General features: G+C 37.1%; 1 protein-coding gene across 1 annotated transcript in view; it reads left to right on the top strand.

The window, feature by feature from the left end:
• The window catches only part of PPP2R5A (protein phosphatase 2 regulatory subunit B'alpha), a 45,006-nt gene that overhangs the window by 24,583 nt on the left and 7,388 nt on the right, over window positions 1-13,035 (top strand). Inside the window, exons 4-8 of the mRNA XM_027681648.1 lie at window positions 4,770-4,862; window positions 6,804-6,934; window positions 7,142-7,201; window positions 8,405-8,513; window positions 10,933-10,986. Of these exons, the coding sequence (XP_027537449.1) occupies window positions 4,770-4,862; window positions 6,804-6,934; window positions 7,142-7,201; window positions 8,405-8,513; window positions 10,933-10,986 (447 nt within the window). The remainder of the gene's footprint in view (window positions 1-4,769; window positions 4,863-6,803; window positions 6,935-7,141; window positions 7,202-8,404; window positions 8,514-10,932; window positions 10,987-13,035) is intronic.

The raw sequence follows: 13,035 nt of genomic DNA on the forward strand, positions 1-13,035 counted from the left end.
CCCATCCTCTTCCCTCCCTCCTTGCAAGAACTTCACAATATTGATGTTGTTTGGTAACAGTTGGTCAGTTATTCTGTTGTTGCACTTCTGTGCCAATCTCATGATTTTTATAGCATTGCTGTATCAGTTGTGTGACTGACTTGCAATGCTGCCAAATTTTACTTTATTTTCAATTAACCATTAAAAGTTATAATCATCTAAGTTCATACCTTGGGTAGTTCATTGCTGATTTTATATAAGTAGTATCTGGTAAAAGTGAAGTAGCAACTGCTAGTAGTGGGTAGAAGATTAATAGCTACTGCACATCTGCATACCATTTTCTCTTCCCCCTTGAGAGTTAAAATGCTACTCTGCCCCTCTAATATTACAGTTCTGCTGTACCAACAAATGCTCTTACTTAAGAACTGGACTTCAAATATTGTCTATAAGAAGTATGTCTTCAGCATAGTATTTGAGACTTAAACCACATGAGAGTTAAATTATCACAGGAAAAAACCTGCAGGTTAAAGACTGTGATAATTATTTTCTTATATATGGCTACTTCTAATTCATAGGAGAAATGTCTATAACTGAAGTAGATGAGAGGCTTGATTTTTGTAGAGTGGGAGGGTGCAAGGGCTATGCAAATGTCTCTTATAGTCAGTAGTGGCACCATCTGACTTTTAAATACCTCTGTCTCAGGAGTAAAATTTGTAAATGTTAGCTCAGTTCACTTCAGGACATAATTAAACTCTATTTCTTTTTATTGAAAAGGACTTCTGATTTTTGTGATCAGTTCACTTGTGCTTTAGGCTTGTCTAAGAGAAAGTGAAAGAGGTTCATAGCCTGTGGTGTTACTTGAAATTTTATTTTCAGCTTTTCCCATGCCTTTTCTAAAAGAGTGTTGACCAGGCTGTCTGGTCATTAATTGTGGATTTCCCTCTCCTGCATCAGTTGTTCATGCTGCCCTTGGAATAGGTTGCTCACTACAGTACAATGGAAGCAGTTTGTGTTTTCTTCTCCTTCCTTTTAGTTCATGTGCTACTGGATGGTAGAAGACTGAGTTTGATAACTTACTATTTGCCCTCCAGGAGCACAAAGCTTTTGGAAGTGTCAGATTTTGTGTGTGGAAGAAGGGGGGTGTGCACAACCATTCCCCTCCATCAAAAAGCATTATTATTTTTGGCATAGTCTAAAGGACTGTGGGGAGCAGGGGGGATGTTTTGCTCACTTCTATTTGTGACTGCTTAGTTGCAAACAAATTCAGAATTCTATCTTGATCTGACAGTCAGGTGGCCAGTTTTCTGGGAGGGGAAAGAAAAAATCTGAATCTCTGCTCTTCACTGCTTGAATCTGTTGGCATTTCTCTTTAAAATATCATAAGATAATGACTTAGTAAGTTACCAGAGTGTGTAGTCACAACTGGACCTTCAGTAAAATGAGTGCCACTTGAAAGATGTTGCTTTAAGGCAATGCTTAAGATGGTTTGTAAGAGCCAAACTAGGTTGAACAGGTTGGCATTAAAGCCCCTATATCTTTTGAAGCTCGGGGAGTTGCACAGTTGATGGAATTGGTAGCTTAAAGCAATAATATTCTAGTGGTCCCTGCAAGAAAGACGATCAAATCACGGAATTATTAGGATTTGTATTTCATAGCTCTTTGACCCAAGCAGACCACTTTTGAGAACAAAAACTGCTAAATCCAACAGCTTTCCCCTGATTTAGTGTTTCCAATGGTAATTCTTCAGTTAAACTCGAAGTTGAACATACCTGTCTCTTTAGGTAGGATCTGTTGTGGCCAGAATCCATTCTGGTGCCCCTAGCTGATAGTTGTGCTTTTAAGTTTGCAAACATTAGGATACAGGAGAAGTGAGAGGCTGGCTTATCCAGAGATGGACGCGGCAACTTGCTTCCTGAAATAGCTTGGATAAAGAAAGTTTCATATATTTCCAAGGCTCCCAAGGATTTCTAAAGTTATTTGATACACAGTTGATATCTTGAAGGTAATCTTGGACAGCTTGTAAAAAGATGTCACAGCATTATGTTTTAACTTAGTTCTTCTGCTTGATGTTTATTGCAGTCACTGTATCTGTTCATGGAAAGAAGCCACAATTGTCCTTTCTCCCTCTGTCCTTTAGGGAGAACAAAATATGCCAATTTAGTATTCATTTACGAAAGGTGCTCTATCCCATGGCAATTCTAGTGGCCACTTCTCTGTATCCTTTCAGGTTTTAATAAATTTCCTCAATCATTTGAAGTACTGTACATCTCCATATTGTCCGTATCTTCCTGGAATATCCCTGGATTTCATCTATCACTTCCATGGCTTCATTGTGTAGTTGGATCTTAGTCATCCTATTGTTAACTCTTTCTTGGCTTGAGGGCTTGCAAATGCTTATCAGAGCTTTTTTGTGGAACACTGTGACTTTGCAGTCCTTGAGTTTCATCCTGTATTTATTCTTCCAGGCCTTCAGGGTCAACTTGTCCTTTCTCATTGGTAACATGACATACTTTTTTTTTCCTCTCTTTTTCCACTTGTGGTAGCTTCCAATATTGTCTAAGTGGTTATCACACAGTGACCACAACAAAGAACAGTCTTGACAGAAATATTTAATATTGCAAGTTATTACAGAAATCTTAACTAAATTTAATTCCAAATTAATCCCCATGAAGCTGTGCTAATAACTTCCCTCTGGCCATATGTTTCCCATTTCTGTAGAAAATAACTAATGAATTTATCTAGTTGCTAATTTGAAAAAGGTCAGTAGAATCATAGAATGCTTTGGATTGGAAGGGACTATTAAAGATCACCTTAGTCCAAGCCCTTTCCAATGAGAAGGAACACTTTGCAGTAGATCAGGTTGCTCAAAGCTTGGTGTCATCTGCAGACTTGGTGGTGGTGCACTCATTTCCACTGTCTGTTTTGATGAAGATATTAAACATCCATGGTTGAGCTCTCTTTCTAAGATGGAGGATGGAGTATGGTAATATTTAAAATTACATTATTGGATTGTCTATTACCAAGCTTTTAAAAATTCTGTCTTATGTTGTCTATTTGGCAACTGTGCGTTATTAAATTAAGGCTGTACAGGGAAGCTTGGGTTTTAATACAATTCTGTTACATGAAATTTGTATACATGAGTCTGTTTATTCTAGAAAAGAGAAGACTGAGAGGGGATCTCAAAGGCAAGTGTCAAGAGGGTGGTGGTGCCAGATTGTTTTCAGTGGGGCCCAGTGACAGGACAGGGAGCAATGGCCATAAACTAAAACACATGAACTTCCACCTCAACATGAGGAAGAACTTCTGTACACTGAGGGTGGCAGAGCACTGGAACAGGCTGCCCAGGGAGGTTGTGAATTCTCCTCATCTGGAGACATTCAAAACCCACCTGGACACGTTCCTGTGTCACCTGCTTGAGGTGACCCTGCCTCGACAGGGGCGTTGGACTAGATGATATCCAGAGGTCCCTTCCAACCCTAACAATTCTGTGATTTTATGTAAACTGTTGATATGAAAAGCTCTTGTTACAGTCTGTCAGAGGAGGAGAAAGTGAAGGGTAACTTGTGTTTCCGAGTTTCTGCTTTGCAGATGCAGCACACCCTCCTTGAGGCTATGTGTAACTGTCAGCTCAAATGTTCTAGATAAAAGTACTTACTGTCACTCATTTCTCTCAAGTGAACTTGATAATTATAATTATGAATTACTCAGGTGCTGGCTCTCAGTTTAATTAGAGCTCTCAGAGGGGTAATAGTTGAAATACATGCCTGTGAGTATGAGCACAGCTCTGCGTGGGTTTTATTTAGAAGTCCAGTCAGTGATGGCATTATGTACCTAAATTGCATTTTGGTATTATTACTAATCAGTTGTTTAACTAACATGGAGTTATGAAATAAGCATTGAGAACATAAACAGCTCTGAATAGAATCTAAATGTACGAGATCTTCCCTCTCAATTCAGTCTTAGTTAAGAGATGCCTTATATGTATTTTATTAATCTTAACATCGTTACAGAAAGACAGTATTTTGTGTCTTGGCCTTTTGATGAACCTCAAAATATGAGACTTGTGTTCTGGCCTCTTCATGCCTTCCTATGCTACCCCAGGCCCTTGCTAGCTCTATCTCCTGACAAATTTTTTTGTCTGTGGGTGTTCTGGGATTGTATCGAATGGGGACTTGAACTCACAGAAATAATATGCTACAAAATATAATAGATATTGAAGATAAATCTGCAGAGGGTCTTGTTATTAGAATTGAGTGTCTAGGATATAGAAGCCTAATATTAAGCCTAGCTCTTTCAGTTTCTGTGTATTCATTCAGCTTTATTATGTGGCTCTTCATTTTTGGAGTTTGCAGCTGAAATTTAATTTCAGGAACACTTAGCAGCTTTTTCTTCATCTGTTTAAGGAATTATATGATGTTAGAGCACTTAATTTTACCCTCGTTGCTGCCAAGTGTTTGGTATCTTATTTCTACGTGATGAATTCTTAACGCGGCAGGAAATGTGAACATACGTAACATTTAGAACTTGTTTTTTGCCCAGTAGAGATATTTTCAGTAGATTATTTATTAAGCTTTGACACTTCAGGGAATTAAAGTGTTCTTGATACTTACTGTAATTCCTTCAGTAAATTCCGGTAGAGGCTGTGATTAGGCAGTTGTGTTAGGTTTTGATTTCCTTTGGTAGTTTTTAAACATGTGAATAGTCCCACTGGCTTTGGTGGTGGTGACAGGGCTGAGATCTGTGTTAAGGTGTACTTACTAACTTAAAAATTTTCATTCCAATGTTTGTAGTTGGTGTATGAATTTTTCCTGAGGTTTTTGGAGAGCCCGGATTTTCAGCCTAGCATTGCAAAGCGATATATTGACCAGAAATTTGTACAGCAGGTAAGTGGGGAGTTTTCCCACCCCTAGATTTAAAAATCACCTCTCAAGCATAATTTATCAGATGGGCTGTTTAAAGTTTTCATGTTACCACAGGGTAAATTTCAATTGTTTCAGCAGTGGTTTCTGCCATCAGTAAATAAACAGCACACCATACCACAGAGGCTATATGTAATTAGTAGCTTCAGCAACAGCTCATTTTGAGGTATCAACCTCAGTGCTCTGTGGTGCAAGATATTTGTAACTTGTGAATGCAAGTTGTGTTTTTAATGATTTTTAACTTAATTTCAGTCAACTCAACAGTGGGCTAATTACATTTTTGTAATGCTTTTGTTTGTTTCTTTTAATAGATTTATCACTTGCAGCAAACTATTTTCCTGTAAAAAGTTTGTGTGCTTACCGTACGTGAAATGTCTTCCAACATCTGTTAACTTATGTCTAAATAGTGTCAGTCTCTTTACTGTCCTGTACTGACCACAGAAGAAGAATCAAATAAGAAAGAACAGGAAAGTACAGTAAAGGAAAATCATGCTTCACCGTGCAAAATAACAATGTATGAACAAGAAAATGAAGTGAGATTTCATATTAAATATAGCTGCTCAAGGAATTATGCTGCAGAATACCATAGCAATTTTTGTTCAAGGTGAACTCAGAGGGGATTTTTTTTTTCCCACCATGTCAAAATATTTGTTTGCTCAGTATCTGAAGAGTGAGTGCTGACAGGCCATCACAATACAGCAGTGAAAAGTGAAAACATAGATGGACTCTTTCGCTCCCCACCTTCAGTGACTGCATTTAATTTCCACTTATTTGGTTCTACTATTCTTGTTTATAGATGTTTCCTTCTTCTTGGTTTTGTTCAACTTTCCCATAAAATTTAGGCCTGAAGCTGCTGCTGAACTATTGGCTGTGGCTATCCAGTTTACTAATTGACCCATGGCCCTTAAGAGCCTTGTTGCAGAGTTTCAGTTTCTGACGTTTCACTTGATCTTTTTCTAGAGTGCAGGAAAGACAGTGCAATGAACAGCTAGCTATATATGGGGAAAAAAGGTGGAGTAGTGACCTTGAGAAATTCCTTCTAAATATAAAATTGAAATGAGCCTGAACAAAGTTCCTGAACAGCTGTTTCCAGTCCCTTGTGCTGCTTGGTACAGATATACCCAACCAGAGGCATTGGCTGAGCAGGAGATGGTAGTGACTGCTTGAGTTAAGTTACTAATTTGTTCAAGGCAGCTAGCATTTCTGAATATGCTGTTACTTGGACATGCAGGAAAAAAACCCCAAAATTAATGTTCTGTAATGTGATTGGAGTATTTTTTGATGTCTTCAAGTGAGTATGGTCTTTTCTGTGTCTTTGGAAAACTTTCTACAAAAAAAATGCATGCAAAAAGTCTTGTTAGCTTCTTGCAGCATTTAGTCAGTATTAGGTAATTATTAACTGATTCTCTGCTATCTTGTGCTTATTTTATGACCTCATTAATTGTAAAATCTTTTATATAGGAATACTTTTGCTTAGCCATCAAGACATAAGTATCTTTTGGAGATTACTAGTAAAGGTTCTTAATTAAGAAATTGTAAATAAATGATACAGATTTGATTCATTCTGATTTCTTAGCAAGTATAAACCACTTACCTGTGGTTTGATCATCTCATTCTTGCAATTTTATTTTTATTTTGATAGTATAATAGTTATTGGAATGGCTTTGGTGTCTTTGTATACAGGCTTCGGAAGGAAATGAAGCTGATGGGTTTATTAAGAAACCTACCTTTATTAAAAATGTAACTTTGAAAATATACTATTGACATCTAAACAAAATTTACAGTTAAGGTGATTTTATTTTTTCTAATGTAACCTTGTAAATTAAAGATAAAACTCAAATCAGGTAGGAACAAAACAAAATTCAAGTCTTTTGAAAGTAATACATTTAAATTTAATTTTTAAAGCTGTTGGAGCTCTTTGATAGTGAAGACCCACGAGAACGTGATTTCCTAAAGACAGTTCTTCATAGAATTTATGGAAAATTCCTCGGTTTAAGAGCATTCATCAGGAAACAGATAAACAACATTTTCCTCAGGTATGCTGTGTGTGTGTGCGTGACTGTGTTGAGGAATATTTTTGTCTTGCCTTTATGGTCTGGGTCTGCAGTGATTTATTCTTGAAATAAAAGACCTGGGTTTAGTTTTGGTCTGGCTTTCAAATATTTCAAGCTTATTAAGTGTTATTTCTTTGGAATCTCTGATCTTCTGTTTCAATTTTTGATGGTTGTCTCTTTTGGTACCAGGTTTATATATGAAACAGAGCACTTCAATGGTGTTGCTGAACTTCTTGAGATATTAGGAAGGTAAGTTTGATCTGACACAGAAGAAATATAACATGTTATTGTGGGTGTTTGCTTCAGCTTTTCTGCTTTGGGAATGAAGGGGGAAGAGAATTATTACAGCAACAAGTGATGAAGTGCAGTCACTGATAATCTAATACTGTCTGGGTTACCATATGAGTATTAAATTAGGATACAGAGTATAAATTATTCATTTTTCAGTGCAAGTTTTAAAGATGACTGGCAAAATGTTTCTCAAGGGTCCTTGTTTGTCAGGCCTATCTGCCCTTGCTTATCTTACATCTGATAGATGACTTGTTCTTTGATTCAGAAACTGAATGTTAATTTTTGCCCGCATGCTGAATGAAATGCTTTAATCCTCAGCAGGCTGGTTTTCTTTAGATTCTATTCAGGAAAGCCTTGTAAGTGCTAGGGGTTTTTTTGTTACTTTTTTTTACATTATTTCACTAATTTAATTTTTAACTTTGAAGTTTCTCTGTGGTAGTTTTTTCTGTTTTTCCAAAATTGTCACACACATGTCACGGTAGAAAACTTTATAAATATTTCTGGTCTAACTGAAAATGCAAACATTGTGAAGCTATTTTGGAAAAACTTTCATGAAAATCAAGCAAAAGGGATGCCATTATTTTCTCAGATTTGCTTAAAATGTAAGGGGGAAAAGGAAGCCAACCTTTTCCTGAAGGACTTCTGTCTGTTCTGTATATAAGATGACTGAATCAATGACAAACTTTTTAACTTTGTTTTTGAAGGGAAAGGTTGTTTGACATCTCAAAACAAATGTTCAAACTGCAGTGTTAAAGTAGTTGAAAATTGTATGCCATCTATTTTTTTTTCTCTCCAAGTTGCTATTGATGGTGGGTGAAATGGATCAGCTTTCTGATGCATCTAAGCTTTACAATTGGACAGCAAGACTTACTGTAGATGATTTTACTTAATGGAGGTCATGATAAAAATATTTCAGCTCATCTAATGAGTATTATTTGTCTTCTACTGTGGTTCTCTGATATTCCTACCGAGAGTCTAAAACTCTCATGATATCAAAACTTTAAAGGTTGTGCATATGTAGTGTTATTTCATGGCTTCAAGATAATCAGGTTTATAAACTGAATTGGAAATGGAGTGTTTCTTGAACTTAAAGAAATTCTTGACTTGCTAGGAAAAAATATTTTTTAATTAAAAATAAATCCTGCTTATTCATGTTTTCAGTATTATCAATGGTTTTGCACTGCCACTGAAAGCAGAACACAAACAGTTCCTTATGAAAGTTCTGATTCCCATGCATACTGCAAAGGGATTAGCTTTGTTTCATGCACAGGTAAGCTTTTGCCTATTTCTAAGCGTGGTGGGGTTTTTTGTGTTTACATTTGAAAATAATGAAACTTTAAAACAGCATGTGTTTATAGTATCAATATTCCAAAATACTTGCAAATTCAGTCACACAATCACACTGCAAAAAAAATCTTATAGATCTTATATTTAAATGGTAATTTGGATGTAGTATTTAGCATGTATTACAAGTGAAAGAATGTAACAGTGATTCAAAGTCATGTCAACTGAAGTGGGAAGCTTTTTTGCTTGTAGTCTTGTCACACTTTAAGTTTCATTTAATCAGAGGACCTCATGCTGTTGTCATTTCTTTTATGTAACCTAAATGCTGTTTCTAAAGGAACTTTGAATATGGCCAGGTACTTATTTCAGAAGTGCTTTTTTATTTCTAAAGATATACCAGTGATGGAGTGGGGAGGAGAATGTTTGTTTGTTGCCATTTATAAATGGCAGAAATGCATAGTAGCTCTCTAGATCAGCTGGAAATTATGTAGATCCATGACACACTGTCAGAATGCTGCAGCTCTTCATCTGACTTTGATTCTTATACTTGCCACAGACATTCAGCATTTTATTTGAGGGATAATCTGTATCCTTTCCAGACATATGACACTTGAGTATTGAATATATTTGATGCAAACTTGCAAGTAATTCTGCTGTGGCTAATTAAAACTTGCCTTGTAACTTAGCTCACTAATAGAGCTCTTTATAGACTAAAGATACAAGGAAATGGGTTTTTAATTAAAGTGAAATTATTATGACTGTATAGTCAACAAACAGGATCAAGTGAAGAGCTCAGTTAATTCCTAATTCTCATATGAAGTTTTAAATTAATTAAATCACTTGTCTTTGTGGTTTATTGCTATGCAATAGGCTGCTCCCTGGAATGAGTCAGTGATACAAAAGGGGCCAGTCACCTCCCAAAGGTGTTCTCAGTGACAGATCAGTACAGCAAGCTGTCCTTTTTTTCTGGAATATGTTAAATCCAGTTCATGGGTTCCTGAAAGGGGCCCTATTAATTCAGCTGTACTGTGTACCTGAAAGTAGTGTTTGGTCTGCTGACCAGACCACTCCTCTGTCCCTCTATGAAACACTTTGCACATGTACTCAGCACTGTGTGTTCCTGGTTTCCTGTTATCCCAAGGATGCAAGCCAGTGTTAAATCTGCTTGTCAATCCGAAGTGGCCTGGTTGCTTTGTTGCTACAGTGCAAATGTAGCCTACCCTTGAAAGTGAAAGCCTTAAAGCTGAATTAAGCTTGAGTCTTTGTGTCTTTGAACAATAAAGCAATACTGTACTGTATATATATATAAAATAAGATTTTATGAGATTAATGTGTGGCATTTACTGTTTTTTGAATCTACACAAATATATTCATAGCCTAAGGGTAAAAGAAATAAATTAGACCTGTTGCAATTACAGCATTGTAATTATCTGCTTTGGCATAACAGATTTAAAAAAAAAGAAGGAAAAGTAATGCTTGAATTCAAGCATCCTGAGTAGTGAAATGTAACACATGTATACAATTTTGTCTTTGCTTTATATGGCTAAATGAAAAATACCGTGACTTCTTAAAATCAGTCTTATGGGAATCTAGGATTGTAACCGCTTCAGTAATAGGATTAGTGTATGGTTTCTGCATGGGATGGTCGTTTAGTTACTCAACTATGTGCTAATTAACTAAACTCTAAGCAATTATATAACATCAAATATTGCACCTTGGCCTGAGAAGACCCCTGCACAGAAACCACTAGAGGCTGGGAGGGCAGTGCTGATGGCTTGATGACATTGTGCTTCCCCACCTCTTACACCCTTCCACAGGCACTTGTTGGCCATTGCTGCACTGGGACAGGACACTCAGCTGGTCAGCAGCTGCCTGATCTCTTGTGGCTGTGGAATGTGTTAAAATTCTTTCACCTGTAATCTTACACTGAATGTTGTGTGGTGTAGGTGTCTAGTATTTGAGCAGTGTGCAATGTGTGCTCAGTCAAACCTGTGTTAAAACTTGTTTTTTACTGAAAGTATGGCCTTTTTTACCCCAATATGGATGTTTGAAAATGATAGCTTTGAATGTTAATACAGGAATTGATGTAAAGAAAAATCTGCCTGGTTACTGGATCTGAGTTAAGGAAATACCTGTCAAGCTTAAAAGTAATTTTCTTTTAGGATGGCAAAAAACGATGATTTTTGGTATGTGGGAAGTTTTTGTAAGATAGAGCAGGCCTGTATATCTTGCTGCTTTAATTGCTGTTTTGTTTAGTTTGGACTAATATGAAATGGCTGTGTAGGGATGTTTTGGGTTGGGTTCGCCCGTGATCTGAAGTGCTTCCATTAGAAGTTGTGATAGTTATGGTGCAATGTCTAAACAGTGTCTGTTTAAACTAAATAATCATATGACTTACATTCTAGCTCGCCTATTGTGTTGTACAGTTCCTGGAAAAAGATACAACCTTAACAGAGCCTGTAAGTGTTTTTCAGTTGAATTTTTGTCTATTTTAAATTTCAATTACATATTTCAGTGTAACTTGTTCGAATTGTATAGCAGTGCTGTCTGTGCTATCCTGATTAAATATCCATGGGTGGGGTTTTCTTGGGGGGGGAAAATTAAATCTAGAACAGTTGTTAAGAAAATGCTGGGTCTGGAAGGGCAGTTCTCTTAAACTGTGGCCAAGATATTAGTGGCTCAAATTTTTATTTAATTCTGTGCTCTATCACGCAAATTACTATGCTTGTCACAACTGTATTCTCTCCTCATAAGAACTAAAATTTCAAGGGTTTTGGTATTGATTGCTTGTGCTTAGCCACTGCACAAGTAGTAATGTTTTAGGGAATAAACAATCCCAAAACAAAAGTTGAAAAGAATAACAACACTTTATTTAGACAGAACTCTGAAATTCCAAGGCGCTGTTCCTGTTCTGTCTCTTCAGTTCCTGGGGTGCCTCTTGGCAGTCAGAATACAGGTGCTTCAGGCATCAGTGACTTTTGCCAGACAGTCTCCCATAATACATATTGACAGCTCAGCTAAAAAGGGTTTTGCAGTGCTTCGTGCAAGGGCTTTGGCAGGGCCCATAAAAAAGAACAGAGGCCCAGGGCAGTGCAGCAGCTCGTGGGAACACAGGATGATGTCAGGCCAGCTACAGTAGAAACTGGTTTTAGTTGGACAATCAAAAATATTTCCCCTAGGAGTATGCTGGTTTTAAGTACTTTATCGTTTTTGTGACAGAAAAATGAAGAGCTTATGCAAATTCTATTTCTTTTTCTATAAAGAATAAAAGATAAGCAGCTTTGGGAAAGCAACATTGATCTTAACTGGTCTTTCAGTAGAAGCTTGTTTTCTGCACAGGCACGTCAGTACTGATGTTCCCCATCAGCTGACAAGTTATTCTGTAGGTGGTGGAAGGTGTCTAGCAATTTGCTTTGTGTGCTTGAAAGCATCTTCTTCCCCCCTGTGCTGCAGTGTTCCCAGCTACACTGGTCAATTAGCTTATTTTGTGGGATAGGGTGAGGAGGAAGGACTTGCATAACCCACATTCCTTAAGCCAAGCGATAAAACAACCCAGGCATTTTGACAGTTAAAGTTGATATGTGAGCAGAAAGTGTGTAGTATTACATAAAAACCTGCAAGAGTGAATGAAGTGACAACGTGACAAAGTCAGAACTTCCTGACATGATTTACACAAGTGTGATGCAAGATCCAAACCCAGACTTTGAAGTGAAGAAGGTAGAGCTTTGAAGTAAGAGTGCCATCATGCAATTCTGAGGTTTTTCTGGACTGTGGTATATACAATTCTGGCTGCTTCTTAATCAGTAAAGGAGAATTTAGAATGGGGAAGATATGAGAATTCACTGCAGAGTCACTGCCTGTGTTTGCTTTGGTCATTACTCTGAGCGCACAGTAAAACTTGCTTTGTAGAGAAGTTAAAGTTAATAAGATGATAAGAAGTGAAGCTTTAAGAAACTTTCTGAAATGCTTGAAAAGTAAATGTTAAAATTTGGGGCAACTGATGAGATAGCATTGGAAATTTTTCTTGGCTTTAGGTCAAGTAATATTTTAAGAACTCCATCAGAAGGCTGTCTTCACGCATACCTTACTGTTATTTTTCTGGCAGGAATTGTCACTCAGGGTCAATTTAGAGGACATTCAATCCGAGCTCTTGTAGCTATGGTAGTCTGCCTCAGGTCAGTGCTGATGTTTGCAGAGCTGACAAGAAGAGTTTGTTACCTAACCCTGCTAAGTGCAATGGCCTTTACATTGAAGAAATCAGGCTAAACGTGCAGTCCTTGTAGGTGGGACAAGTTTTCTAGCAGGTGCCTACTGTTGTGAGTCACTTTATGGGAATTTTGTAGCTCAAGGAAGAATATTAATCTTAAACTTTTTGTGTAGTAAGAGCAACAGGATTTCAGATCCGCATTTATATTGACTACTTCTTTGAATAAAATCTATAAACATAGATGTGCATGTATCAGCTTTTTGATATGAAAGCATAGTCAAGCTGGAAACTGATATTCCAG

This window comes from Neopelma chrysocephalum, unplaced genomic scaffold (genome assembly GCF_003984885.1).
Source record: "Neopelma chrysocephalum unplaced genomic scaffold, ASM398488v2 Primary Assembly neopelma1_61b, whole genome shotgun sequence".
In the NCBI taxonomy this organism is placed as follows: Eukaryota; Metazoa; Chordata; class Aves; order Passeriformes; family Pipridae; genus Neopelma; species Neopelma chrysocephalum.